Below are 25,946 nucleotides of genomic sequence, written 5' to 3' on the forward strand. Positions count from 1 at the left end.
AGAGGGGCAGGAGCAAGTCAAGATAGATCAAAGGACAATGGTCACCAAGATCACAATCTTCTTTGTAATGAGCGATAAACTCCTCATTGTCTCTTTCGCAGGAGGGCAAGTATAGAATAACACCAACCTCCTGTGCAGCCGAAAACGGTTTAGCGCAGCCGACGCGTGACCGCTGCTGGGGCTCCCCTTCGAACGGCCGAGCAAGAGAGGAAGCCCATCGCCAACCCTTGGATCAACTGTCTCAATCCTTCCTCCCTCACCAGACGGTGGTCAGGTCAGTCTCAAATGACCTCCACAAGCTGTGCGTTTCTTCCTTGTCTGCCTCGGGTCTGGTGAGAGACACTCTGTCATCAGCCTCTCTTCGCTCTTCTGCCCGCTTGCTCCTAGTTTATTTGGTGTATTGATCGGAGCGGAACACAAGGGTTTGGCTGTTGTCATCAGCAACCTCTGCATTCACTACCTTCCACAACCCCGAGCCGCCGATTGACCTGAAAGACAACACTATATTCGCTCAGATATTGAATACCATATACTCCAGCTGCTCCTGTTCCCCTCCCAGTCTGCCGCCACTTGCGACCCGACGACGCTTGAGACCTGTCGCATTGACCCTGCCCCAGTTGATCCCGCATTCGACCGCCATTTGCACCTCGTGAGGTTCGCCCCTCCGACAACCATGGGCGACCCCAAGAAATCAGATCGGCCGACCACCCGCAATGCTGCTGCAGGCGCACCGGCCGTCAAGTCGCCGGATCGTGCCGGACCAAATGCGTTGAATATCGCATCGCCTCCTGGCTCCAGGACGCCCCCTAGTATGCCGTCGAAGAAGACCTTGTTCTACCCGGAACCGCAAGAAAGGCGCCAGAATTCTCGAACTACTTCTGGGTCAATCGATCCAGACGCCCTAGCGAAGGCCCTGAAGGATTACGAGGATGCTGGACGTCCCCGCGAGAGAACACCGGGTACTAGTCCCAGCAGGAAGAGGCAGAGGGTGTACGGTGATAGGTCAGTAACACATTCAATGGCGCTTTTGAGAGCTATTCATCAGTCGTCATCATGGACTACCTGCGTCCCTTGATGTCATGTCACTAACCTGTGAATCCTACCGGTAGATTTATTCCCAATCGTGAGGGGCAAGACCTCCAAGCAACGTTCAGCCTGCTTCATGAGGACGGCTGTCCTTCGACTCCATCAAAGTCGAAAAAGCGTGCTCCACATTCGGAGCTACACTTCCAAAAGAGTGAGTCGCATCCGCTGTGATCCTGGCGTTGCCGACCATCGTCGCTAACCCCAGTTTAGCTGAAGAAGCAAATCGCATGTACTCGCGAGTTTTACGAAGTGAACTCTTTGGGAATACCGTCCCACAGGCTGATCTGGATTCCCTATCGCCGGACCCCCTGTTGGGTATGGGCAATGGCATTAATGACAAGACCCGCTCTCATACGCCACCTTCACATGTGATTTCGAACCTACCACCTGCCAGTATAACACCATCGACGCCCCACAAAAACCTCTTTAATTACGCTTCCCCACGTGCTGGGTCAGCTCACCCCACACCTTCAAAGACTCCGCGAAGTCAGCATGGCCCGAATCTCAATGTCCGATCCGAGCTCTATAGTCTATCGCCAATTCGCCTCGACAGCCAACGTATTCTGGAGACCCCCCGGAAACAGCCTCGCTACGTGAACAAGGTGCCCTATAAGGTCCTTGATGCACCAGATTTGCAAGATGATTTCTATCTCAACCTGGTCGACTGGGGCAGCAGTAATGTTCTTGGAGTGGGCCTGGGGAACTCCGTCTACATGTGGAACTCTCAGACAGGCCGTGTGACGAAGCTCTGTGAGCTACGAGATGATACAGTCACAAGTGTTAGCTGGATACAAAGGGTGAGTGCCCACAATTCGGTTTAAAAGTGTTCGGCGGAAGCGCTAATTGCACTAGGGAACACATCTTGCAATAGGCACTGGCAAGGGCCTTGTACAAATATGGGACGCTGAGCGCTGTCGTCGCCTCCGTACGATGATCGGACACACAAACCGTGTAGGAGCGTTAGCTTGGAACGACCATATCCTCACGTCCGGCTCTCGAGATCGACTGATCTTCCATCGTGACGTCCGCTCGCCAGATCAATACCTACGTCGCTTATCTGGTCATAAGCAAGAGGTATGCGGTCTTCGTTGGAACACCGAAGACGGTCAACTAGCCTCAGGCGGAAATGACAACAAACTACTGGTATGGGACAAGCTCAATGAAACACCGCTCTACCGCTTTTCCGACCATACTGCGGCTGTCAAGGCAATTACTTGGTCTCCACACCAGCACCATCTTCTCGCCTCCGGTGGTGGTACGGCTGATCGAACCATCAAGTTCTGGAACACGTCGACCGGTTCCTTGATCAAAGAAGTCGACACAGGCAGTCAAGTCTGTAATTTGGCATGGTCGAAGAATTCGGATGAGATCATCAGCACGCACGGTTATAGCCAGAACCAAATAGTCATCTGGAAATACCCCCGTATGGAGCAGATTGTCTCTCTGACCGGCCATACATTCCGTGTACTTTACTTGGCCATGAGCCCCGATGGTCAAACAGTTGTCACTGGGGCTGGAGATGAAACCCTGCGGTTCTGGAAGATCTTCAACAAACGACCGGGCAGAGAGCACGGACGTGAAGGTAGCAAGCTAGCAGAATGGGGTACCATCCGCTGACGGGGAGGTTGCTTTTCATTTCGAAATGATTTGGTGCCATGGCGTCCTTGAACTTCTCGTTGGGATTACCAACATGCATTAGATATGGCGTTTCCAAGGCTTTGGCGTTTCTTACGATGCTGGGTTCTGTCCTTGGACGGTATGGAGGAGAGGGTTCTTTTTATTTTCTAAGGGTCTAGCTTGGGCATTTTTTCGCATCTCATGGGGTTAACAAACAGCATATCATGGGTGATTAAAGGGTTCTTTTTCTGCGTGGCTTTTCTCTTTTTCATGTTTCACCTGCAAGATCTCATTCCATGTATCTTCGACTCTGCCTGTTCTTGCTTCGATTTTTCCTTCTCTCCTGTTCCTTTCAGCCTACTCTTATTTATATCCTCGCACAGGTGCCAGCCCGTGCCTTTCCAGCAGGCACTCACTATTTGCAGGTTTTCGCTACTATCCATGGAAATGAATCTCAGCGATGGCGCTTATGGTGTTTTCCTCAGCAGGTGAACAGGTAAAACCAGGACTATGGCGTTGCTCCATCCTCCTAAAGAGTCACAAAGAGGATGGAATTGATTGATTGATTCATTGGGCTTATACACCTCTCTTTCAGAGTCGCATGATGTACCACACACACACCTCTCCCCGCGTTCAGTGTTCACGATGAGATGATTACAACACCCCAGGAGCTTCGAGAAGGGTCTGCTTGACTTGACTTGACTATGGAAAACGTGGTGTTCGCGGGGATGAAACGAAAGACACACCTAATGTTATAGATAACGAGAATGAAAGACGAGAAAGGTAACAAAAAGTGGTGCAAATCTAGGCCGGTTAGTTCGATAGTACTATAGCGTTCAAGTACATAATTGTAGTAGATTCTACAATCCTCAACTTCAATGATATACAGAGTGTTCAATCAAGAGCAGAGATTGGCCCAGTCTATACCAGTAGTAGTAAGTAGTCCATCAAGTGGACCTTCGATTCCGACTGGAAGTTTATTTCATTATCTTCTTGATCGATGTTATACTAATATAGAACGAGTTCATCAGCCCCAATGAAACTAATCCAAGAGATACGTACGAGACCGTGTAGGATACTGTCTCCCGTCTTCTGCGCATAACTTACAGCACGAGGGAAAAAAAGGTGGAAAGGAGGAAAGAACCAAGGGAATGGGTACAGAAAATAGGAAAGGAAAAGGAATGCACATCTATAGAACCAGCCTGCCAGGCTCAACAGTCAACAAGGTCTTCACGCGTTCCAAGAAAACCTTCGCCCTCTTCTCCTCCTCAACCGGAACAGTCAAGCTGAACACATTCGCCGCCGGCTCAACAACGCTCTTAGCAGTAGCAGCAGCCTTCTTGGAAACCTTGCCAGCCAAGAAATCAATTAGATCATCCTCCACCTTCTGCTTCTTCTGCACCGGGCGGGCCTCCTCGGCATTCAGTTCAGGGATGTACTCCCCCCGGGAAAACTTGATGGGCTGCGCACCCAGGATCTCGTCAAACAGCTCATCAGCGGAAGGAGTCTCGCGAGAAGACCGGGGCAGATCGTCGTTCGCCAGGTCGGTAGCGCGAGCGAGGAACGTCGACAGCGGCACCGTAGTGCCCAGCGACTCTTGGATCTTCTTCTGAACAGACAGCACGGCGGCCAGGGAGATGGAGACGGCGACGGATGTGGTCGGCGGGGGACGAGCAACGGGCTTCTCTTCCACGGCTGGGGCGGGCTCCGCGGGCTTGACGGGCGCGGCGATCTTGATGTTGCTCAGGTCAAGGTGGGCGAGCTTGGCGAGCCGGGCGGCTTGAGTAGAGGGGTAGTCGGCGGGGATGGTGCCCAGGTAGGCGAGGACGTCGCCCTTCAGGAGACGGCCCTTGGGGCCGGACGCGGGGATCTTGGAAACTTCGGACTCCGGGATGCCTTTTTCATGGAGGAGCTGGACGACGGAGGGATACAGTGGGTAGGCGGGGTTTTGGGTTTGAGGGGCGGAGGTGGAGCTCAGGCCTATAGGATGAATGGCATGTTAGCTGGATCGTTATGAGGGTAATTGATGTGTGGGAATGAACGTGGAAGGGAGGGATATGGTGGTGTGGGAAACTTGATATCAACTTGCATTCTGGCGGGAAACTCACGCTTGGAAGTGCTAAGAACACGGGATTGGCGGCGGACAAGCGCGGCCGGAAGCCGGCAGACAGAGAAGGTGGAGACCATGCTTGATGATTGAGGCTTTTGGTGTTTGTATAGGACAAGTGAATGTTTTCTCCGAGGGGTGTGGCTATCGTCGGGATCGCGAGCGCTGTAGCTTGGAGTGGGCGGAGATTTGATGGGATCAAACAGGAACCCACCACCAGGCTAACGGGGTCGCACAAAAAGCACAGTGAACCGTAGGAGTCGGAGTATGGTCGCGATCTGCGAGCGAGCGTTGCAGGACGTTCTAAGCCGGAGAATTGCGTCGCTATCGGAAGGGTAAGCTCGGAGGAGGTTGAGATGATTGATTATTGTTGGGAGCTTCACCGGCCGCCCGGACGGGAACATTTTTCTGCCGCGGAGAACGACGGCCTCGACCTCCTGCCCACGCACGAAGCCATTGGCCTTTAATCCGTTGCTTCCTGGTGAGTCTGATCTTTTTATCTCTTAGGGTCGTTGCGCTCTATTTCAACGACACCTAAATATGTGAACCCTGATGGCAAGGGGGCCCTTGTGGCCCGCGCTCCAACTTTTACTCTATCCTAACCGTCGGAGATACCAGGTCGACAAGATGTTTGCCCGGCCCTTTGCCTTACGGGCATTTGCTCAGCAGTGCCCTCGGAGCACTCTCTCGTCCGTTCTTGAGTCCTCTAGCCCAGCATGGAGGTACTTCTCCTCCAGTGCCTCGCGAACAAAGGCCGCTAGCAAACCCCAGCACATTAAGCCCAAGGTGGTGCGCACAGCACCTGAAGACAGCTTGAAGTTCGCCGGAAGACGCCCAGATGGATTTGGAAAGCTCGAAAGAAAGGTCGCCAAGGAAGGAGAAATCGTCTTGTTCCGGGCGCCATCGCAACGCGGATACGTGTTGGGCGCCTACGGTATTGCAGGTTTCTGTTTTGCCTACGCTGTATACAACTCCAATGCCGTGTTTCGGGATCCCCTTATACCTCTCCCCATGTGGCAGCAAGCTCTATTCGGTGGTATCTGCGTGACGATGAGTGTCATGGGTACGGTGTTCCTTTTCAAGACCACCCGGTTGATCCGCGCCATCAGGGCCGTCAGTGTCAACGGTCACACACATCTTCGCTTCACTGTGCGAAGCGTGGTTCCATTCCGCAAACCCTATGAATTCGACGCCTTGCCGCGCCAAATCGCTTTCTCCCGCCGTTTGGTGATTTCCCCGGACTCGTCCCCGGATTTGCTTTTGGAGTCTATTCCGGATGCGCCTAGTATTGCAGGAGAGCGCACTGTGGCCCAGGGTGAGCAAGCGAAGGTTAGCTTCTTTAAAGCTCCTTTCAAGAAAATGAGCATGTCTATGTGGCGGTTGTTCCGCTCTGTCCGGCAGATCTTCTCCCAGGAGGACTTTATCCTTCTGGAAGTGGAGGGTCAGAAGGGCGTTTTGCGCATGGATTCTGGTGGTTACGTCTCACAGGACTTTATGCTTGTTGGCAATCCTGTGAGTTTCCGGCGCTGATATGAATACAAAGATGGGGACGGTTTTCGCTATGATATCCTTCTTTTGATGTCTAATTACTCTATTTTTTGTCCTGCCCACTTTCCCATTAGCCTTCTATACGGCATTTCAAACCACCATGTATATATGGAATGAAGAACTAAAATAAGCAATCACCATGAATTGAAGATACGTAGGATATAGGCACTGTTGTAGGCAGTACTGCGTAAGGAGCGGCCGGAGTATATGCGGGACCACGTGACCCTCCGCAGCGCGTCCCCCCATCAATCAATCAATCAATCAAGACGCGACTCCGACGATAAACCATTGCGCGAGCCCCTCCACAAACCCGACCCTCTCTTGTGGGCTGTTCCAGCCTGCCGCCTTATCCTCCAGGCGACCTTCACCGGTTTCTACCAACCTTCACTTGCGATCTGTATCTGCACTCTCACAGTCGCTGAAACGCGGCTGTCCGTCGCAAGATGGGAAAGCTCATCCGGCTTGAGCTGTTCAGTAAGCGACATCCTCTATCCGTCGCTCTGAACTGCACTGACATCTCTTCTAGACTTCAAATCATACAAGGGCCACCATGTGCTTCTCTTCGGTGATGCCTACTTCACCTCTATCATCGGGCCCAACGGGTCCGGAAAGTCCAACTCGTGCGTATCATTCTACCCTATTTCGCAGAGAGGAAATCAAGCGAGGAAATGTACATTGTGCTGACCATCTCCCAGTATGGACGCGATTTCGTTCGTCTTAGGTATTAAATCGTCCCATCTACGATCCACGAACCTTCGCGATCTCGTATACCGCGGCCGTGTCCTGCGCACGTCAAAAGTCGATGCAAGCGGCAACGCCATCGAAGCGGAGGCCAACGGGGATGACCAAGCGGAGGACGGTATCGACAGTGAACAGTCGCAGGACCCGAGCGGAAAGAATGACCCCCGAACCGCGTGGGTCATGGCAGTCTACGAGGACGATGCGGGTGAGGAGCAACAGTGGCGCCGGTCCATTACCAGCGGAGGTGTTAGCGAGTACCGTATCAACAATCGCATCGTCACGGCACAGCAGTACAACGAGGCTCTCGAGGCGGAGAACATCCTGATCAAGGCGCGCAACTTCCTGGTTTTCCAGGGTGATGTGGAGGCCATTGCCTCGCAGTCTCCGAAGGACTTGACGCGGCTGATTGAGCAGATCTCGGGAAGTCTGGAATACAAGGCCGAATACGAGCGCTTGAAGGCCGAGGCAGAGGAAGCTGCAGAGCAACAGACTGTGCAGCTGAACCGTCGCAGAGGTATCAACTCGGAAATCAAGCAATACCAGGAGCAGAAGCGCGAAGCCGAGAACTATGCCCGGAAGGCAGAGGAACGCGACCAGGCCATCATCACGCATATTTTGTGGAAGCTGTTCCACTTTCAGCGTCTTATTGATGCGTCGAGTGCGGATATCCAAAAATACCAGGATGAGCTGAAGGAATTCCGCCGCGGCGTTGAGAAGTACGAGAAGAATGTGGAGGACGCAAAGAAGGATCATGCTCGGGTTGGTCGAGATGTTGCCAAGGCTGAGAAGAACATCGTGGCCAAGGAGAAAGAGATTGAGGAGTCCACGAATGCCCTGGTGCCTGTGGATGAGAAGGTCGACATTACGAGGAAGAAGGTCGAACGCTTTACCGCCCGGATTGCTGAGATTACTCGGGAGCGCGAGGGTCAAGCGGCGAATGCCAAGCAGCTCGAGAAGGATCTCAAGGTTGTCGAGAAGGCTCAAGCTCAGTGGGAGGCCGAGTGGCAGAAGACCATGAGCAAACAAGGTGGTCAATTGAGCGAAGCCGACCAACAGGAGTACAAGCGGCTCAGGGAAGAGGTCAACAAGAAATCTTCCGCAGAACAGCTGAACCTGGACAATCTGCGTCGTCAGCGCAAGACTGAAGCGGAGGCCTACAACAGCCTGAAGACCAAGTTCGAAGGCACCGAGTGGCAGCTCAAGACTCTGGAGTCCGAATCGCAAACGTTGGCCGAGCGCAAGTCGTCGGTTACCGATACCGTCAAGTCCACGTCGAAAGAAATCGAGCGCAAGAAGAAGGAGCTGAATGCTCTAACTTCTGAACGGCTACGCGTCTCTCAGATGAGAACGGAGCTTGAGGAGAAGCTCCAAGTTGTGTTGAAGAAGCTTCTCGAAGCCGATGATGGCAAGAAGCAGTCTGAGAAGGAAATAAGAGCCAAGGAACTGATATCGACTCTCAAGCGCATCTTCCCGGGCGTCAAAGGCCGTGTAAGCGACCTTTGCAAGCCTAAACAGAAGAAATACGCTGAAGCAGTCAGCACCGTGCTTGGGCGGCACTTTGACGCCATCGTTGTGGACAACGAGAAGACGGCGAAGGAGTGCATCCAGCATCTCCGTGACCAAAGAGCTGGACAGGCGACATTCATCCCTCTGGAAACGATTCAAGTCAAGGCCTTCAACTCCAACCTGAAGGGCCTGCACCGAGGAATGCGCCCAGCGATCGAGACCGTTGACTATGACGACTCGGTTGCCAGAGCCATCAGCTACGCTTGCGGAAACGCCATTGTCTGTGACGATCTGGCTACCGCCAAGTATCTTTGCTACGACAGGAACGTTGATGCGAAGGCCGTTACTCTTGATGGGACCGTAATTCACAAGGGTGGTCTGATGACTGGTGGTCGCGGCCCTCAGCAGAACTCGAAGCGCTGGGAGGATTCCGAGGTCGAAAACTTGTACAAGCTCAAGGACAAATTGTTGGCGGACCTGGGTAATCTGCCCAAGGGTCACCGCCGAGGAACGGAGGAGGAAACTCTGCAGGGTGAATTGGTTGGTCTCGAGCAACGGCTCGCCTACGCTCGCGAGGAACTGAAGGCGCTCGAGAGGAACCTCGAAAGCAAGCACAGTGAACTTGACTTTGTGAAGCGCCAGCTCGAGGATATAAGACCAAAGTACTTTGAGCGCCAGGAATTACTTGAAGAGCTTGATCAAACAATTGCTACCTCTCAAGAGACTGTCAGCAGTGTGGAGGATGAGGTGTACAAGAAGTTCTGCAAGCGCCTCGGGTATAGCAATATCCGCGAATACGAAGTCCAACAAGGCTCCCTGCAAGAAGAGGCCGCTCAGAAGAAGCTCGAGTTTACGACACAGAAGAGCAGAATCGAAAACCAGCTAAGCTTCGAGAAGCAGCGTCTTCAGGCAACGGCTGACCGTATTGCTGGGCTTCAGGCGCAACAGCAACGGGACGAGCAGCTAATTGAAGAGCTTCAAGCTGAGCAAGAGAGCATTCGAAACCAACTCGATGAATTTGAAGCTGAGCTTGACATTCTTCGGGAGAAGCTCGAGAAGCAAAAGGAGGCTTACGCGCAGTCAGCTGAGAACCTTGCACAACACCGCCGGGAGCTTCAGAAACGCAGCAGAGAAGTCGAAGGGACGATCAAAAACGTCAATGCCCTGGAGGCGGAAATACAACGCAATTCGTCCAGTCGATATGCTCTCCTCCGGCGTTGCAAGCTTGAAGACATCGACATTCCGTTGACCGAGGATTCGAATCCTCTTGACCAACTTCCTATCGATGAACTGGTTCAGGCAGCGGACCCTGACGCCATGGATGTTGACGAAGATGGTACTGGAAGCGGTGGTCAGGCGTTCATGGTGCAAGACTACGGCATTGAAGTCGACTTTGACTCTCTGGGAGAAACTCTGAAGGAGGTGAGCTATGCCATTTCGCACTTAACGGCATGTTTGCTAACTATCAACAGGAGAACGACGAAAAGTTGGAAGAAGAGCTGCTCGAAAAGGTTCGGTCCCTCAACAGTGAGCTCGACAAGATGGCACCCAATACGCGCGCTATGGAGCGTCTTGAGAGCGTGGAGAACAAGCTCAAGGCAACGGAGAAGGAGTTTGAAGACTCCCGCAAGCATGCCCGAAGGACCAAGGATGACTTTGAGGATGTGATGCGCCAGCGTTCGGACCTCTTCAACAAGGCCTTCTCTCACATCTCCGAGCAGATCGGCCCCATCTATCGGGAGCTGACCAAGAGCGCCAACTACCCGCTGGGTGGACAAGCGTAAGTGGTTCCGTACGGTTCCTAGGATGAAGCATCAGCACATTAACATGGATACAGCTATCTTGACATCGAGGACTCTGACGAGCCGTATCTCGACGGTATCAAGTACCATGCCATGCCCCCCCTCAAGCGATTCCGCGACATGGAGCACCTCTCCGGTGGTGAGAAGACCATGGCTGCCCTGGCCCTGCTGTTCGCCATCCACTCCTACCAGCCGTCGCCGTTCTTCGTGCTGGATGAGGTCGATGCGGCGCTGGACAACACCAACGTTGCGAGGATCGCCAACTACATCCACGATCATGCGGCGCCCGGCATGCAGTTCATCGTGATCAGTCTGAAGAACGGGCTCTTTCAGAACAGTGAAGCGCTGGTTGGAATCTACCGCGACCAGGTAGAGAACAGCAGCAAATCCTTGACCCTTGATGTAAGAACCTTCTATCGTTTGTCTTTTACTCCTGCCTGAGGTCCTGTTTACTAACTTATCTTCTTTAACAGCTTCGTAAATATAACTAAACGACTGAAAGGCTGTTTCTTTTTATTCCTTCGGTGTTATGTAGAATATTTGACGATGGCTTGATGGACAGCATGCTTTTCTTTCTCTTTAGTCTAGCTGTTTACGGATTAATGCAATGGTTACTTGCTTTCTTACTGTGACTTCAGCTTTGTGGTAACAAGTCCCAGCAGCGCCCAAAGCGCCCATTTAGCGTGTACTCCGTAAACGCCGCCAGCCAGAGCCCAGGGCTGGGTTGAAAAGGTGAAGGGGAACATAGATAAAACAGCCCTCTATGAGCTTGAGTCACCATTCGACTCCAGCAAATACCCCCCAAACCCTTTTTTATTCTAGATATGGCACTCCCACTGTACATCCCACCGTGCATCCACACCCCTCCAGGCCAATACCACTTCCCACCCCCAAATCAACCACTCAGAATCCAAATCGAAGGCCCTCTCATTGCCATACAAAGACTTCTACCACATATACCATGGCATCTGAGTCATCTAGACCGACCATTCCCGCAACCAGCAGGCCCGGAGCTAGCACGACTGGCCTATGAAAGAATCTACAGACGCGAAGCTTGTCTGGATGCACCCGGGGAGCTAGTGGTGCGAGATGAGTATTTGGGTTGGATGCCGGAAAAGTATCCGGAGGCGTAAGTTATACCTCCCAAGTACTAGTTGTGATCCTCTCACTACTATGGCTAATAGTTTAGTAACAACTAGAATGATTGACTACTATGGAGTCACATTCGACCACTCCATTGGGCCAGGGGATGATCTCAACCCTGAGGTATTACAGATTAACATCATTGAAATTGAAGATGATGGCGGCGTTTATGCGAATACATGTCTTTTAGCTGCTGTAGATCCGAAGGAATATATCGGGAAGAAGGTGTTGGCTGTGCCGAGATGTTGTCAGAAGAGAAAGGGGACGCAGGATCGTTGGCGCGTGAATGCACTTGTACATCAGAGGGTTCATGGGTTGGAACGGTTGAAAGATCCTGAAGAGTTTGCTCAGATGTTAAAGGGTGAGAGCTCTTAGTGTGGGGAACTACATTTCTGCCTTGAGTTAGTGTCTATAAATCAGTGTTATTTGCTTGCTTTATATCTATGTACTAGCCGTCGGTTAATATATACACTACCAATGATTTGTTCTATCCCCTCACATCTACCGGACTATTATCCGATCCCATTAAGAGCAATCAAGCATAGATCTACATCCACTAAGTAGCAAACAGGAAACAGCAACAGCAGCAATGACAATTGTTTCTAATCCCCGCACATCCGGAGGAATTCCCCCGCGCCGCCAATTACCCTCCAATGGATGGTTTCAATTCATTCAGGGTCTTTGGGGAGTGGTGCTATGATATTCAACCCCGCCGGTTAAAGTAGTGCTTGATTAATAAATATTAGCATGGGCGAATCCTTTAGTAGAGAGTGCTATGCTACTTATTGAGGGTGCTACCGAGAAATTCTGCGAAGAATCGGTGAGGATATAGTATGATATATATTTAGATTCGTGATATAGTGTTGTCTACTTGTTGATATACAATTATCTACACTAACAACTGAACAAATCCACCAATAAGTGAAACTTCTATCAAGTGCTACAGAGCATCATTGACAATGCACCATCGTCCAATCACATTACTCTCTCTCCTACTTGGAGCTGCACGCAGCATCACAGCTCGTCCGACCGCTCATGATGAAAGAAGCTCATCATCATCATCACCAATACGTCTAAGTGCATCAGTTCCGGATGATGCAGCTTTGCCAGTCTTGCATCCGTTCGTTTCGTTTTCGATCGAGTTTGCGTTCTTTCCGGATTTTGCAGGTATTCAATCCTCTCTGTGTCTTATTTGTCTATATGGATAGTAGTACTAGGTTGGATACTATACTATAATGCTGTGCTGCGGTGTAGTTGCTTGGGGGACTGTCTTAGTTATAACCAGTTCTGACCCGATTCAATGACACAGGAAACCTGTCACATCCGAATCTCTTCTCGAACCAATTGCTACACAACCTGGGCGAGTTGCAGGGCGCAAAGCCGTACATTCGTGTTGGAGGCAACACTCAGTACGTATCACCTACAACATCCTCGATTTGGTCTTCCCCAGCTAGGAAAAGAGGGGAAAGGAGGGGTTATGATCTAATTAAAATCACGCAGAGACTTTGCTCTGTATGATCCGAACCTACGAGCAGCCACAAATGCCACATACATTCCCAGCATTGCGACGGACTATCCACTGATTCTATCCTTTGGCCCCGCCTTCTTCGAGTCGTACTTCACCTGGCCGGGGACAAAGTTCATCCATGGATTTAACCTGGGGAAAAATAGCTCATCGGACATAGAGCTCATGCTAGAGTCCGTGCCGGTGGCGTGTAAAGCCCTCGAAGGGGGAAAGTTGGCGTATTGGGAACTGGGGAATGAACCGGATTTGTACAAGACGTCAGCACAGGGCATCAGGAGACCGGCGAGCTGGACGGAACAAGATTATGTGGATGAGTGGTTGAACAAGACCGCGCGAATCGAGAAGAGACTGGCGGAGGCGTGTCCCGAGCTCGCAGACTCAAAGTACATTGCGCCTTCGTTCGCTGGGGTCACCAACAGCTTGAACCCCGTGGTGACGTGGGAGAAAGGCCTAGACAAGAGGCGGAACATTGCCCTCAATTCCGAGCACAAGTGAGTTTTGGTGTGGCCAAAGTGTCCCCAACCTTCCAGCCCCAGTTGTGCTCTGAATGTGGAAAGGATGGAGCACAGGTCGATTTTGGGCTAACAAGTTGCGTTTGATGCAGCTACATTGGTGGCGCCACTCAGCCGGGAGTAACACTGCAGAATACACTAATGAACCATACTAAGACGGTGGAAAGTGTCGCGCAACAGGTCAACGTCTCACTTATTTTGTCGGAGGACAACCTGACCCCAGGTATCCCCTATATCTTGGGCGAGACCAACTCTTTGTACAACGAGGGCGCGCCTGGACTGTCCAATTCGTTTGGAGCTGCCCTTTGGGGGGTGGACTTCAACCTTTACTGCGCCTCGCAGAACATCCGTCGATCCCATATGCACCAGGGAAGTAACTACAGATACATCTCCTGGCAGCCGGTTGGAACCAATCGTACAACCATAGGCACGAAGGCGCCGTATTACGGCAATGCCATGGTGGCGGCCATGCTCCACGGCGGAGACGATGTCCGAATTGTCAATCTCCCGCTGGCCGCGGATACGGAAGCCGCATATGCCGCGTATGTGAATGAGACTCTGGTCCGAGTGGCTGTCATCAACTTGGTGGAGTTCAACTACACCTCAGCTGGTTCGATAGCGGAGAAAGTGGAGAGCAGACCCAGCGCGAAGTATACGTTCCAGTTGCCTTCATCTGGATCGGTGTACTCCGGCTCGGTTTCAGTGCAGCGGCTGATGGCGAACGGCAGCAACGCCATCACGGGGATCACCTGGGACGGCTGGTCTTACAATTACGAGCTGGCACAAGGTAAGCCAGTTCGATTGCAGAACGTAACGACTGGAGAGGCGATTTCGGTGGGCCACGATGGGGTTGTGGAGATCGAGATCCCCTACTCCAGCGCTGCGATCCTCCATCTGTGAAAGGTCATCCGGCATGGGCCTAAGGACTGTACCGATTATGGTATGCATGGTAGAAGGTATCTATCCGCGGGAACTCTGCCCTCCGTATCAATCATGATGCGGCTCCCACGCGGTTAGTATCCGTGGACAGGATGGCCGCCGACCTGAACTTTGTTAGACTGATAGTACAAGATGACGCTCAAAACAGAAGAATAATAAATTTGGGTTGGAAGTTACAAGGTACTTTTGAGTTTCAGAGTAGTTTAGCTTCCCTCTAGATGCGAATGTATAGCTCAAGCCTGCGCATTTGTGGAAGCACATAGTTCGAATTCAAGTGTTGGTGGCTTCATCGCTCCATTCAAGGCAATACGGAGAAGAAGCCAGATCATCTCTTCAGCTTGGCAATCAGCTCCAGCTGCCAATTCCAGACGAGGAACTATCAAACTCGGACCTGCTCCGTATTGCTGCGGAGTACGTGGGAACCAGGCGAGACTCGCGGACTTGCCTCATTTGTGAATATCATGATTTTTCAACTGAAATGAGTGTTTTGAAACCCAGCAAGCATCGACGCCTTCGGAGGATATCTTTCAGAAGTCGGAAACTCAGAAAATAGTCCTCCGTTTGTTAAAAATAACCAGAGTGGATGGTGGCAACTCTCCCGGTACGGCGTTTGCGAGAGACCTGTCGACTCATGGCGAGACGGATGTAACCTTGATGGGAGAAAAGAAGGGTCGGTTGCACCAGGTCGCCCGCCGTGACAGATTATGAATTCTATTGATCGAATAATCGGTGTACAGCTAGTTAATGATCTGCGTTAGCGGGTTGATACGTAGCTTCCCCCAAGCCACGGCCCAATTAGCCGGGCTGAGTGGTGGCGCGCGCCGGACGGCTATCCCACTTCCTCGGAGTACCCAGGACTCGCCTGATGGGTCAATTTATGCAAGTGCTCGGACTCTGACCTAGCGCTTAATTAATCTTCCAAGGATTGACTGCAGCAATTCTCTCTGTCTGGTCGAGTCTCCTTGGGGCAGTGGCTGTCAACCAGATGGGTTGTTGTTGTCGCCAGGCAGGACATTGTGGTTCTCCCTAGCGTGTGGCATGCTCTGCTTCGCTGCCCATCATCTTGCCATTATGTTCTACCCCGTAGTCAGAGTTCACTCGGGCTGAAGCATGCAAACCATCATGCAGGGTTTCCTGGTAAGAAAGCAAGTTTGCAGGACGATGTACGTAGGCGGATGTCTCACCGTCTGCATGTTTTCTCATAGGGACCAGAGTAGTGAAGGTGCGGGAAGCTAAAACGAGAGACTGAAAGGAGCTGAAGAAGTGATGTAGATAGAGGGGACGTTTCCCCTACGCACCATGGTAAGGGCTATGGATCCCCGCTGTCTTTCCCCTTTTCTTCTCTATCTGTCAGTGTGTTTTCCATGTTGGAGACCTACAGCAAACCCCGTCCGGCGAGTGTCTAGCGTTCCACGCAAACATTCTGTGGATCATCGGTCCACCGTGGCTTGCCAGGCTGGTCAAATTCGCGAGACGATAGCCAAGGGGCCCGTGTGCTGTAGTACTTGACTTTTTTTTTCTGCCTAGCCGTTCTTGACGCAGGCTCCGCAAGTAATGAAAATGGAGGGAAATACCGGATCCAATCGTCAGTGATGGATTTCTTATCCGTGTGGGACATGGCACAATTCCCCTCCCAAACAAATCAAGAAACGTAATTCCCTAGGTCCCTAGCTGCGTAAAAAAAATCTCCCGCTTGGACTGAGGCCTGTTTGCAGAGACCGAAGGAATGTAGGGTTGTCTTGGCTTCGTAGTGCGGCAGCCAGGAGCCCAGGACACTCTCTGATCGATTCTCCACTCCAACGCGATACAGTTGAACCTTAAATGAGAATGGAATATGGCTGCCGTTGGCACTTGACAGAGTATGGCCGCGATCGGCGGTCAGGCTCTAGGGGTGTCCTTGAGGTCTTACGCCCAAACTCCGCAATTTCCGCACTGACTGCAAGAGAGGCAGTATCGCCAAAGTCTAATCGTGAGGACTCTGACAAAGGAATTATTCCCACTGGCGGAACGCCTATCCTAGTCTTCTTGTGGCTAGACTTCATTTAAGCAACCCAATCTAGCTGTCACTCACAGTGCAGTCTGACCTGCGGGCTCTAGGCATGACAGGAAGAAGCGAAGCCGGCACCATATCTACGGCTCGCCGTACCGCTATCAGAGGCTAGCAAGAGTCTGCACTGGCCTATAATCTGTCTGGAATGGTAGCTTCCGGGTACTTCCACAGCCATGTGATTTTTGCCTCTACCTAATACGGTGTATTGGCTCCTGCAAATCCCGAAGGCAGTGATCATGTATCAGCTAGCCTGCGCTATTGCATCAAAACAAATATACCAACCTACTGTACCCCAGAGACGCCTGTGATTGGTGAATCGAGATGAGTCTATTCCTTGAATAGCTTGTAGTCTGGCATGTACAGGACGAAAATTGACCAGGCCGAGCGTAGATGCATGATCCCTGAGTTGCATGGCCGTCACTATGTTTCGGAACCCAATGACCTTGACCAGGGATTTGGTGGAGCCACTCGATGCTTTAGAAACCTATTCGTCTACCTCCCCTCTCGACTTGGGCCCATCTCTACCCTTGCACAAAGAAGTGGTCTATCTGTTGGTCGTAAATCTTTGACTATGGCTCTGATTAATACCACGTAAAGGATACCAAGACGAGTACGAGTGTCATACCAGGTCTCTCCTTCAAGTACAATACTCAAATAAGCATTTGCCACTGTGTTGCTCGGGCCCTCGTAACGTACACTGATTCTCTGCTCCGCAGACGATGGGGCTAAGGCAGCCAGACATAAGCCTCAAACGGAAAGGTCCAGAGGGAGATGCATGGCTAGGCTCCATGCACGCATGGCAACGGAAACAGACCAGATGATAGAGCGTTGTCCGTAATAGTCAATGGTCAGACTCTGTATGTATTTGTTTTCCTTGCATTAGTTTGCACGTCATAAGTGCCAGAAGGCCGCGTTGAACATCATGACATGACCCAATGGCTGATTGTTGACCAACGTACTTTTGTCCAAAGCCGTAATTGCCCTTCGGTCATCAAGTCCGAAGGAACTTGTTTCTTTTTCCCTCGGCATGTTATATTTGGTAGTTCCAGACCTATATAGGCCGTTGCCCGAGCCTTGAAGATCATGCACACGAAACTTCTTAAGCTGCCAACTCCCCATTGGCTTCCTTGAATGTTGATGTGAGGTAGCAGTACCTGAATTTATCTATCCATTTCATTTTTATTTCATTGTCGGTAGTCGGCAAGGAGTGAGCATAGGTGACTCGGGCACGACACTGACTTCCTATAGTAGAGAGTATGACAAGTCCGGTACGTGCTACCATTGCGATAGGTCAGTCCACGAAAGCTAATAAAGCCCAGCATCAGATGTTATCATATCACGATATGACTGCTCAGGCGAGCCACACGGTAAGGACAAGCTTCCCAAATTGAACTAGGATGGATCATCCGACTGATGTCATGTCATCGTAGGACATGCAACGTGCATCATCCGCTGTCAACTTCCGTTATACGCACTTCGCAATGCTTTGCATTGATCACAATGGAGACCTTCGCATAGAAGCGTCACCGTCCATTGCAGGCTGCGAAAAGGCAATCTTCACAGACGACGTGCAGGACCGATTTCTGAAGTCGGTGACTACAGCATGGCAGCCCAGCCTGCAGAGTCTCCATTCCAGTAAGTGCTTTAGCAAATGTAAAACGGTCCAGTCGAGAATGAAGTAGTAACCAAGACGCGTCCCTGCCCGAATTAGACACCTTGAGTCACATGAACGGCGATGTCACGGGAAAGCCAATGCTTCTGTCCAGTCCTTCCCTTGGCCTACAGCACACCTGGTATCAACCAAGCCTCCCCCGACAGGCCGGGCTCATTCCATGTGAATGGCAGTCGTTGCAAAACAAGCGTCATAGGCGTAGCTTGAGACACGAACTCTCGGGCATCGGACTTGATTTAGATTCCACTTCGCCCACACCGTCGCTAAGACGCACTGCACTTCGACTAGGACAGACAGATCTTGTGCGACGATACTATGAAAAGGCATTCGAAGCGTTTCAGCAGCTGAACTGCAGGGTTATTGCCAAGGCATTCGTAAAATTGGTGGAACCGCGAAAGCAGGTCAACCACCCATACAATGGACGCCGAGCTGCTGGAGGATCATCACAGAAGATGGATTCCGAGTTGACTAAACCGAAATGGTGGCCTACAGGGGTGACACATAAGGAGCCTGACCATCTCCAAAAGGCCGGTAAGATGCCCCTTCTTCCTTCAAGGCTCAATCACGAGAGATGGATACTTACTCGAATCATCACTCCTCAGAAAGAATTAGACTTCTTGTTCATATCCTATGTGAACTCAAGGAAAGCCGAGGAATCACTGCCGAGAAGCTCAAGGATGCTGGACAAGACGTGCGGCGCCAGATTCAGCCCGAGAGCCGTCTACAAGTTCTCGATGAGATATACTACGTCCGCTATATGGAGGAACTCTACATGGAGGGGAAAATTAGTATGCATCCGCTTCGTCGCCCCTCAACACAAGCGTCTAACCACTTTCTATAGGCGGGGACACAATGATCTACGTCTCTCATGTCCATCTCGATGAGGACTTTTTGTTCGCTGAACTACGGGATCAAACAACTAACAACTCTCGCGAACTGTCACTTCCCATTATGAACAGCAAACCAGACGCCTCCAAAGCGACGGAGGGAAGCAAGAGTTCTGGGGACCAGAGCGAAGTGCAGGCCGCCACGGACAAATCGCACACCGATATGCCTATGCCCTCCGACGAGCGGCGCCTGCCACCAATGGAGGTGAATCACCAAGCAAAACGTCCCGCCAATCAGGACTACTGTTACCCTCCTTCACCGGTATCCAGCCCCTCCATCAGTCGGAAGAGCTCCTTGGAAAGCGGCCTATCTACATATTCGACAGATATAGCTGCACCGATGCTCCCAGGGAGTGAGCCCAACGGAGGACACTGTGCTTCTAGGGAGATCCATCCCACCGAGGCTTCATGCATGCCGGATTACTTTGGTAGCCAGCAAATGGCCACCTCATCTGCTGAACAAAATCACCAGCCCGGATTTTGGAGCCTTCCACCCGCCCATACAACACTTCCATACCATGGATACTGATGAGAGGACATCACCGGATTACGCACGGCCGGTATCCTTTCTCATGAACGCTCTGTATATACTGAGAGATCTCAATCCTGCCGCGATTGGGTCTCTTGTCCATTTGCACTTGCATTAATTTTCCTATTGTATCAATCTATCTTGGGGGGAGTTTTCATGTTCCGGGAAGTGGCTGCGCTCAGATTACGCGATTCAGCGGCACTAAGGTTGGCGCAAGTGGCGGATACATACTATTTGTGATATAGACACTTTCTCCTGTATTATCTCATTTTCATGGACTGGGTGCAAATTAGCGAGGAAAGGGGGGTCATCGACTATGTACTGACAGTCATTATTAGTTGTTGCATATAGGAGCATCAAGCCAATTTGATCAGGGAAGCCATCGAAGACTACTTGTTTCGGATTTTGTTGGGAAGCTGCAACTAGTAGTATCACTGCGATAACTATTTGAGCGGACTAGGACAGAAGCTGCCAGTTGTTCAAGGGGCCGCGAGGGTTAGTATCTGCTACACCTGCACGATCAATTCCTTAGTACTACTTTATATATGTATGGCGTTAGGCACGTCCCTAATGATTTGCTCAGGAGCCGAGCCAGTAGCATTAGTACAGACTGAGTAGTTAATGATGCTCACAGCTAGACACACAGTACGGTATCTCATACGGAGTAGTAGCCAATGATACGAGGCATGGCAGGGTGTGGTACCTAGATACTCCCTGCTTGATGCCTATTCTGAAAGGAGTAATAATTTCCAGGGAACAGGGGGATCTCGAAAGGGCCCATGGGGTCTTCGCCACTACTAGTACTGCAGGAATACCACAAGCATCCGGCTTGAGATGCCGATAAGAACAAATTCCCAGCAATAATAGTTGCAAAGAGCTATTTATGTCACAAAAAGACACCAAGCTACTTGAGAACTTGATCGATCATAGATCGAGGAAAGATGATAGATATGTGTGGACTGTGGAGAGATTAGCCTCTGCTTAGTAGGGACTAAATAGCACTCAAAATACTAGTCAGTGTGTGCACTGCAAATTGCGAGTAAACAGTCGTCAAACTGCCAGACCCTTGAAGTGCCCCAGAAAGCATGGCCACCGCCTTGAGGCAAGCCTCGCAACGGGACAAGTGAACCATGGGATCCAATGGGGGCAAATCATGTGGAGAGATTCACAGTCTTCCATTGGCTGTAGCAGTCCGCAAGTGGGTCAAGATACATGATCGCCGGTCTGGAACGGTAAAGTCGCGACAAGTCAGCAGCAGCCAACCACAAGCTCCAACGCGTGCACACGGAGAACCTCGTCTTTCCAACTTGCTCTCAACATCCTGCATCTCTTTCCTTCTGCTCTCCGACTTCTAGGGTCATGCGCTCTGAGCGTTGAAGCACACTGGCTGCGCTCTACCATTCCAAAAGTTAGACCTCCGAACTCCATCCTTTGGTTTGGAAACAGTATCACTCGCCGCATTTGTTAGTAAGTCACCCACGGATTCGTCCGCCATGCCTCAGATTGATAAGGAATCCGCATCCGGTTGGGATCACTTCCTGCTCTGTTTCCCTTATCCCCCATCTACTCGCCCCTTGTTATGTCCTACCTTGATCTGCCCGGGTGCAGCACTAGTTCTTCTTAGTCCAAGCTTGGCTATTCATCCACTCTAAACAACATGGGGATGCTGACTATAGGACGCTTCCTCAGCCGGCCTTATCCACACTCTCGTGACGGCCCCACGATATTCTCCTTCCAGCAGAGACTCATCATGGAAGACGGTGGTTCATACGATGGGAGAAAGACAGAGTCGGTGGCTAGCAGTAGCTCGCCTGCTTTGCAACCCACCACGGACTACGACTTCTCTGAAACGGAAGAGATGCTAAATGCGTCCGATACATTCTACTCGCCGCCTGCCTCGCCAGGGCGTCTGTCGCGCAACCCGTCCTTCTCGTACCATGACGACTGGGAGACATTTCCGCCTCTCGATCAACTGACGGTGTTCGACCTGCTTGATAACCTCTCTCTGTCACAAAGGCTGGAAAGGCTGCAGCGGGCGCTCAACGCGCAAAAGGACAAGGTCAAGAGACAACGCGAGAAGCTCAAGTCAACCTCAATCCACGCGAAGGAGCGCGTTGTGGGCGAATGGAAGAGACGGGTTCCGACAGCAGATGAACAGTTAGACAAGTACCGCCGTCGCATGAGAGATGGCGTGGACCGTCTTGGAAAACAATGGAACGCAACCGCAACTGTGACACTACGTGAGAAGATCTCTTTCATCGCTGGTGTTATGAATATCCTTGTGAGCGGCTACCTCCTTGGAGGATATCCGGAGTACTTCTACATCTGGTTCAGCGTGCAGTTGGCCTACTTCATGCCTATTAGATACTACCGATATCACAAAAAAGGCTACCATTACTTCCTGGCTGATCTATGCTACTTTGTCAATGTGCTCTGTATGCTCAGCCTCTGGGTTTTCCCTGGGTCGAAGAGGCTGTTCATCAGCACCTTCTGTCTGGTATTCGGCAACAACGCCGTTGCGATTGCCATGTGGCGCAACTCGATGGTTTTCCACAGTATGGACAAGGTGGTCAGGTAAGAGTCGCAATAATGATGCCATTCTGAATAACGATTGACATGAGGCCAGTCTCTTTATCCACATTATGCCACCCGTGGCCTTGCATTGTCTCGTCCATATGACGTCAGCGGAGACGCTGCAAGAACGGTTCCCGGCGATCTACGAGATCAAGTTCAGCGAACCGGGCTCACCCAATCACTTCAACCTCCTGGAAATGATGGGATGGGCAACCCTTCCTTATATGATTTGGCAATTGACGTATCACTGCTTCATCACTGTTCGTCGTGCCGAGAAGATTGCTGCAGGACGTCCGACCAGCTTCACTTGGCTCCGCAAGTCTTATGCCAAGACCTGGATCGGCAAAGTCGTCCTGAGCCTCCCGGACTCGCTCCAGGCTCCGGCTTTTATGCTGATTCAGTATGTATACGCGATATTGACCATGATTCCCTGTCCTCTGTGGTTTTGGTCTCGGTGGGCGAGCGGTATCTTCCTCACCGGTCTCTTCATCCTCAGCGTTCACAATGGCGCGACATACTATATTGACGTCTTCGGAAAGCGCTTCCAGAAGGAATTGGAAGAGCTAAAGAAGGATGTCGTTCGCTGGCAATCGTCTCCGGAAGGAGTCGCCAGCCCGACGATTCTGTCGTCTGACAATACTGCGACAGTCGGGGCCAAGGGTCTTGAAGAATCGGCCAGTGGCGGATCCGACAAAGTGGGCATTGACCAGATCCCTCTTCTTGATGCCCAGTCGACTGGTGTAGAGAGCGGCCATGCTGCCGACAACTCTGGGGTCCGCGAAAGGTCTTGAGACGACCGATACATGAAGCGCCTTACATAATGCTCCCTTGGTTCGTTTGAGAGTCCTGATTCTTGCCTATAGCTTTGACTTGTGGATCCGACCAGATCGGAACTGTTTCTCGTTGATACCCGACTTCATCTCTTATCGGTCCTTTTGGCTTCTCCTGTGCTGCATTTTGTGCTTTATGGTTTCCGTGACACTTTATGATTCAAGATTTAGACTTGCGTGATGATTGATATGGCCTGTAATTACGAGACGCTCTTTACATGCGATTTAATGACATGAAGGTGTGGATAATGAGCTAGTAGATTAGTTAGTCCTTAGGGGATTTACTGAGTCACAACTGGGGTGAAATCGGGAGTCGAAGTTTCCAGTAGCGAAGCCGGCCGGACTCGCATTTTGCGTTCGGCGGCGATCAAACCTTAAGTCCGACGTCGCCGCGGTCACGTGTGTAGCCACCTCTGCTCCAGACTCGGGGGACGGACGACACTACGACAGCACTTCGTCTTACTTTCTTGATTCTCGATTTCTTTTGATATCTCTTTCCTCGGTGTGTCCCGTTAATTCAACGTCCCACATCTGGCTCCGTATTGTTGTGCATCTATCTGCATTCGCTCGATCTTCCGAGCATCTCAATCCCCTAGGTTTCCGCAATGTCCGTTACAATGAGGTCAGCTAGCCTTGTGCGCGGCAATACAGTATTGCGGCCTAATTTGGTCGGTAAGTTGATCTGGAATCACTTGTTCATCTGAGGCCTCTAAAGGCTTCGATATCGACGGCTTGATCACTAACTCGGTGTTGGCATGCAGCCCGCCAACGACTTTCCGGTGCCTTGGCTGCGTCTACTGCCGCAAACCTCCGTTTCAACGGCAGAGGTCTGCCATCCCAACTGTCGGCAATTGCCATTCTAGTCCCTCAGCAGCGCGGATATGCCACCGATCCGTCGACCTCCACCTCTTCTTCCTCGAACTCTTTCCCCCCTCCGGGCTTCAACGCAGAACAGGCCAAGAAGCCCCTCCCCCCGGACACCGCACAGGCTTCCAAAGATGTCCAGAAGGTCGCACCCAGCTCGGGCCAGACCATCTTGTCTCAAATCGATGCGCAGAACAACGGAAAGTCGGCTGAGCTGACGACGGCAAAGCCGGCGGACGTTGATGGCAAGAAGGAGGAGAAGAAGGAGACGAAGAAATTGACCATTGGACAAAAGATCAAGAAGGAAGCTCAGCACTACTGGGACGGCACTAAGCTTCTCGCCACGGAAGTCAGAATTAGCTCCAGGCTGGCGTTGAAGATGGCTGCAGGCTACGAACTCAGTCGCAGAGAGCACCGTCAGGTTAGTACAGTTCGCATGGGATTTACCCTATTGATCTCCGCTAATGATGTCTATGTGTGCAGCTCCAAAGAACCGTCAAGGATCTGGGCCGCCTTGTGCCTTTCTCCATGTTCGTTATCATCCCCTTCGCGGAACTGTTGCTTCCTATTGCCCTGAAGCTGTTCCCGAACATGCTGCCTAGCACCTACGAGGGCCAAAAGGCGCGCGAGAAGAAGGCGCTGAACCTGAGCTCGACACGTAAGGAGGTCTCAGGTTTCCTGAAGGACACACTGAGGGAGTCTGGTCTCCCGGTCACCGCTGCGACCGTCAAGAACGAGGAGTTTGCCGAGTTTTTCAAGAAGATCCGCACCACGGGAGAGTCACCCACTCCTGACGACGTGATCAAGGTGTGCAAGATTTTCAAGGATGACCTGACGCTCGACAACCTGTCCCGGCCCCAGTTGGTGGGTATCTGCAAGTACATGAACCTTAATACCTTTGGAACGGACGCCATGCTCCGCTACAACATTCGCCACCGTATGCGCCAGATCAAGCGCGACGACCGCGCCATCTTCCATGAGGGGGTGGAGTCTCTGTCTGTCCCTGAACTGCAGATGGCATGCGCCTCCCGTGGTATCCGCACTCACGGTGTCTCTCCCGCTCGCCTGCGTGAGGACATGTCGATGTGGCTGGACCTGCGTCTTAAGCAGGGCGTCCCCTCCACCCTCCTTGTGCTGAGCAACGCATACGTCTACGCCCAGGGTGGCAAGGAAGCCGAGATGTCGTCCCAGATTGAGGCTCTTCAGTCCGTCTTGTCCAGCATTCCTGAGGAGCTCTTCCACGAGATCGAGCTCGAGGTGCACAACGCCGAGGGCGCCGCCACCAACAAGCAGCGCCTGGAGGTCATCAGGGAGCAGCAAGAGCTGATTGAGGAGGAGAACGAGCAGAACAGCGAGAACGAAGAGAAGGGTGTCTCTGCCCCCAAGGACATCGAGGACATCGATGACAAGGAAGACGCCAAGTACGAAGCCAAGTACAAGACGCAAGCGGGTGAGGCCAGCGAAGCCGTCCAGGAGGGCGAGAAAGCCGAGGAGGCACAACAGTCTACCCAGGCCAAGGAAGAGAAGAAATAATTGCAACCATCTTCCTCTTTTTGCTTCGACAGGGCGTTTATACCGCGTTGATGAACCGTGACATAGATCTCTTTTCTCCTCTTCCCCCATACGCCTATACTCTCTACTTTCTCTTTCTTTCTTTTCTTCCCATGTGTTAGTGTGTATACGATAGACTCTGTTCGCTTGTTTTTACAAATGTTCGTTCCATTCTTGTTTGTTTTCTGGGATCCGTGGTTGGACACCATTGAGTCGGATCTCTTATATCCTTTTAAACCAGTCTTCTTTTGCGTACCGACACTGAAATAGATATTTACTTGGTCGACTTGGACGGTTGATCTGGACAAAAATATGACGTGGATATTAATTGATAGTATCATACTTTATGCCCAATATTCCTACAGAATGATCCATAATACTTAACCTATCGGGTAATTGATTCCAAAGACAGCGGCTCCCATAAGTACCTCGGCAACAAACCCGATAACTCTATCAAGTGACT

The 25,946-nt window shown here is 51.4% G+C and overlaps 10 protein-coding genes across 10 annotated transcripts; 9 read left to right on the top strand and 1 right to left on the bottom strand.

Annotated features, from left to right (window-relative positions):
* Window positions 1-673: 673 nt before the first annotated feature.
* Window positions 674-2,703, top strand: ASPBRDRAFT_191890 (WD40 repeat domain-containing protein; the record flags this gene model as incomplete). The annotated part of the gene is made up of 4 exons (XM_067620421.1): window positions 674-1,002; window positions 1,110-1,237; window positions 1,297-1,883; window positions 1,939-2,703. The coding sequence occupies 4 exons, from the start codon at window positions 674-676 to the stop codon at window positions 2,701-2,703; spliced, it is 1,809 nt and encodes a 602-aa protein (XP_067482926.1).
* Window positions 2,704-3,418: 715 nt separating this feature from the next.
* Window positions 3,419-5,161, bottom strand: pdx1 (putative pyruvate dehydrogenase complex component Pdx1). Its single transcript, XM_067619215.1, has 2 exons — window positions 4,812-5,161; window positions 3,419-4,683 (listed from the first exon to the last, which is right to left on the bottom strand). Exons 1-2 carry the CDS (start codon window positions 4,888-4,890, stop codon window positions 3,893-3,895), a joined length of 870 nt encoding a protein of 289 aa, XP_067482927.1. The 5' UTR covers window positions 4,891-5,161; the 3' UTR covers window positions 3,419-3,892.
* A 72-nt stretch (window positions 5,162-5,233) lies between these two features.
* On the top strand, window positions 5,234-6,498 carry ASPBRDRAFT_37981 (uncharacterized protein). Its single transcript, XM_067623847.1, has 2 exons — window positions 5,234-5,291; window positions 5,429-6,498. Exon 2 carries the CDS (start codon window positions 5,438-5,440, stop codon window positions 6,338-6,340), a length of 903 nt encoding a protein of 300 aa, XP_067482928.1. The 5' UTR covers window positions 5,234-5,291; window positions 5,429-5,437; the 3' UTR covers window positions 6,341-6,498.
* Window positions 6,499-6,801: 303 nt separating this feature from the next.
* ASPBRDRAFT_51403 (cohesin subunit SMC1) lies at window positions 6,802-10,898 on the top strand (the record flags this gene model as incomplete). Its single annotated transcript, XM_067626716.1, has 6 exons — window positions 6,802-6,832; window positions 6,885-6,978; window positions 7,054-10,027; window positions 10,078-10,385; window positions 10,443-10,809; window positions 10,881-10,898. The coding sequence occupies 6 exons, from the start codon at window positions 6,802-6,804 to the stop codon at window positions 10,896-10,898; spliced, it is 3,792 nt and encodes a 1,263-aa protein (XP_067482929.1).
* Window positions 10,899-11,008: 110 nt separating this feature from the next.
* On the top strand, window positions 11,009-12,047 carry ASPBRDRAFT_378024 (uncharacterized protein). The gene is made up of 2 exons (XM_067623798.1): window positions 11,009-11,536; window positions 11,607-12,047. Exons 1-2 carry the CDS (start codon window positions 11,232-11,234, stop codon window positions 11,923-11,925), a joined length of 624 nt encoding a protein of 207 aa, XP_067482930.1. The 5' UTR covers window positions 11,009-11,231; the 3' UTR covers window positions 11,926-12,047.
* A 462-nt stretch (window positions 12,048-12,509) lies between these two features.
* On the top strand, window positions 12,510-14,487 carry ASPBRDRAFT_51404 (glycosyl hydrolase family 79 C-terminal domain-containing protein; the record flags this gene model as incomplete). Its single annotated transcript, XM_067626717.1, has 4 exons — window positions 12,510-12,717; window positions 12,860-13,024; window positions 13,053-13,566; window positions 13,680-14,487. 4 exons carry the CDS (start codon window positions 12,510-12,512, stop codon window positions 14,485-14,487), a joined length of 1,695 nt encoding a protein of 564 aa, XP_067482931.1.
* Window positions 14,488-16,353: 1,866 nt separating this feature from the next.
* On the top strand, window positions 16,354-16,901 carry ASPBRDRAFT_51405 (uncharacterized protein; the record flags this gene model as incomplete). The annotated part of the gene is made up of 3 exons (XM_067626718.1): window positions 16,354-16,385; window positions 16,416-16,528; window positions 16,804-16,901. 3 exons carry the CDS (start codon window positions 16,354-16,356, stop codon window positions 16,899-16,901), a joined length of 243 nt encoding a protein of 80 aa, XP_067482932.1.
* A 1,012-nt stretch (window positions 16,902-17,913) lies between these two features.
* On the top strand, window positions 17,914-19,765 carry ASPBRDRAFT_378121 (DUF2841 domain-containing protein). The gene is made up of 4 exons (XM_067623804.1): window positions 17,914-18,211; window positions 18,288-18,779; window positions 18,851-19,036; window positions 19,090-19,765. The coding sequence occupies exons 1-4, from the start codon at window positions 18,010-18,012 to the stop codon at window positions 19,662-19,664; spliced, it is 1,455 nt and encodes a 484-aa protein (XP_067482933.1). The 5' UTR covers window positions 17,914-18,009; the 3' UTR covers window positions 19,665-19,765.
* A 1,284-nt stretch (window positions 19,766-21,049) lies between these two features.
* On the top strand, window positions 21,050-23,447 carry ASPBRDRAFT_37989 (glycerophosphocholine acyltransferase). Its single transcript, XM_067623848.1, has 2 exons — window positions 21,050-22,238; window positions 22,291-23,447. Exons 1-2 carry the CDS (start codon window positions 21,322-21,324, stop codon window positions 23,027-23,029), a joined length of 1,656 nt encoding a protein of 551 aa, XP_067482934.1. The 5' UTR covers window positions 21,050-21,321; the 3' UTR covers window positions 23,030-23,447.
* Window positions 23,448-23,516: 69 nt separating this feature from the next.
* ASPBRDRAFT_37990 (MRS7 family protein) lies at window positions 23,517-25,873 on the top strand. The gene is made up of 3 exons (XM_067623849.1): window positions 23,517-23,740; window positions 23,830-24,353; window positions 24,416-25,873. The coding sequence occupies exons 1-3, from the start codon at window positions 23,674-23,676 to the stop codon at window positions 25,463-25,465; spliced, it is 1,641 nt and encodes a 546-aa protein (XP_067482935.1). The 5' UTR covers window positions 23,517-23,673; the 3' UTR covers window positions 25,466-25,873.
* The last annotated feature ends 73 nt before the right edge of the window (window positions 25,874-25,946 follow it).

This window comes from Aspergillus brasiliensis (assembly GCF_001889945.1).
Source record: "Aspergillus brasiliensis CBS 101740 unplaced genomic scaffold ASPBRscaffold_2, whole genome shotgun sequence".
Lineage (NCBI taxonomy): Eukaryota > Fungi > Ascomycota > Eurotiomycetes > Eurotiales > Aspergillaceae > Aspergillus > Aspergillus brasiliensis.

What these genes read in the sequence shown, in the direction of transcription:
- pdx1 (XM_067619215.1), bottom strand. Translation starts at nt 4,890, where the DNA reads ATGGTCTCCACCTTCTCTGTCTGCCGGCTTCCGGCCGCGCTTGTCCGC. An exon ending in TGTTCTTAGCACTTCCAAGC is followed by an intron (nt 4,684 to 4,811) that starts GTGAGTTTCCCG and finishes TTCATCCTATAG; the next exon opens with GCCTGAGCTCCACCTCCGCC.
- ASPBRDRAFT_37981 (XM_067623847.1), top strand. Translation starts at nt 5,438, where the DNA reads ATGTTTGCCCGGCCCTTTGCCTTACGGGCATTTGCTCAGCAGTGCCCT.
- ASPBRDRAFT_378024 (XM_067623798.1), top strand. Translation starts at nt 11,232, where the DNA reads ATGGCACTCCCACTGTACATCCCACCGTGCATCCACACCCCTCCAGGC. An exon ending in CCGGAAAAGTATCCGGAGGC is followed by an intron (nt 11,537 to 11,606) that starts GTAAGTTATACC and finishes AGTAACAACTAG; the next exon opens with AATGATTGACTACTATGGAG.
- ASPBRDRAFT_378121 (XM_067623804.1), top strand. Translation starts at nt 18,010, where the DNA reads ATGCAACGTGCATCATCCGCTGTCAACTTCCGTTATACGCACTTCGCA. An exon ending in CCTGCAGAGTCTCCATTCCA is followed by an intron (nt 18,212 to 18,287) that starts GTAAGTGCTTTA and finishes TGCCCGAATTAG; the next exon opens with ACACCTTGAGTCACATGAAC. An exon ending in CTACATGGAGGGGAAAATTA is followed by an intron (nt 19,037 to 19,089) that starts GTATGCATCCGC and finishes CACTTTCTATAG; the next exon opens with GCGGGGACACAATGATCTAC.
- ASPBRDRAFT_37989 (XM_067623848.1), top strand. Translation starts at nt 21,322, where the DNA reads ATGGGGATGCTGACTATAGGACGCTTCCTCAGCCGGCCTTATCCACAC. An exon ending in AGTATGGACAAGGTGGTCAG is followed by an intron (nt 22,239 to 22,290) that starts GTAAGAGTCGCA and finishes ACATGAGGCCAG; the next exon opens with TCTCTTTATCCACATTATGC.
- ASPBRDRAFT_37990 (XM_067623849.1), top strand. Translation starts at nt 23,674, where the DNA reads ATGTCCGTTACAATGAGGTCAGCTAGCCTTGTGCGCGGCAATACAGTA. An exon ending in ATTGCGGCCTAATTTGGTCG is followed by an intron (nt 23,741 to 23,829) that starts GTAAGTTGATCT and finishes GTTGGCATGCAG; the next exon opens with CCCGCCAACGACTTTCCGGT. An exon ending in GTCGCAGAGAGCACCGTCAG is followed by an intron (nt 24,354 to 24,415) that starts GTTAGTACAGTT and finishes CTATGTGTGCAG; the next exon opens with CTCCAAAGAACCGTCAAGGA.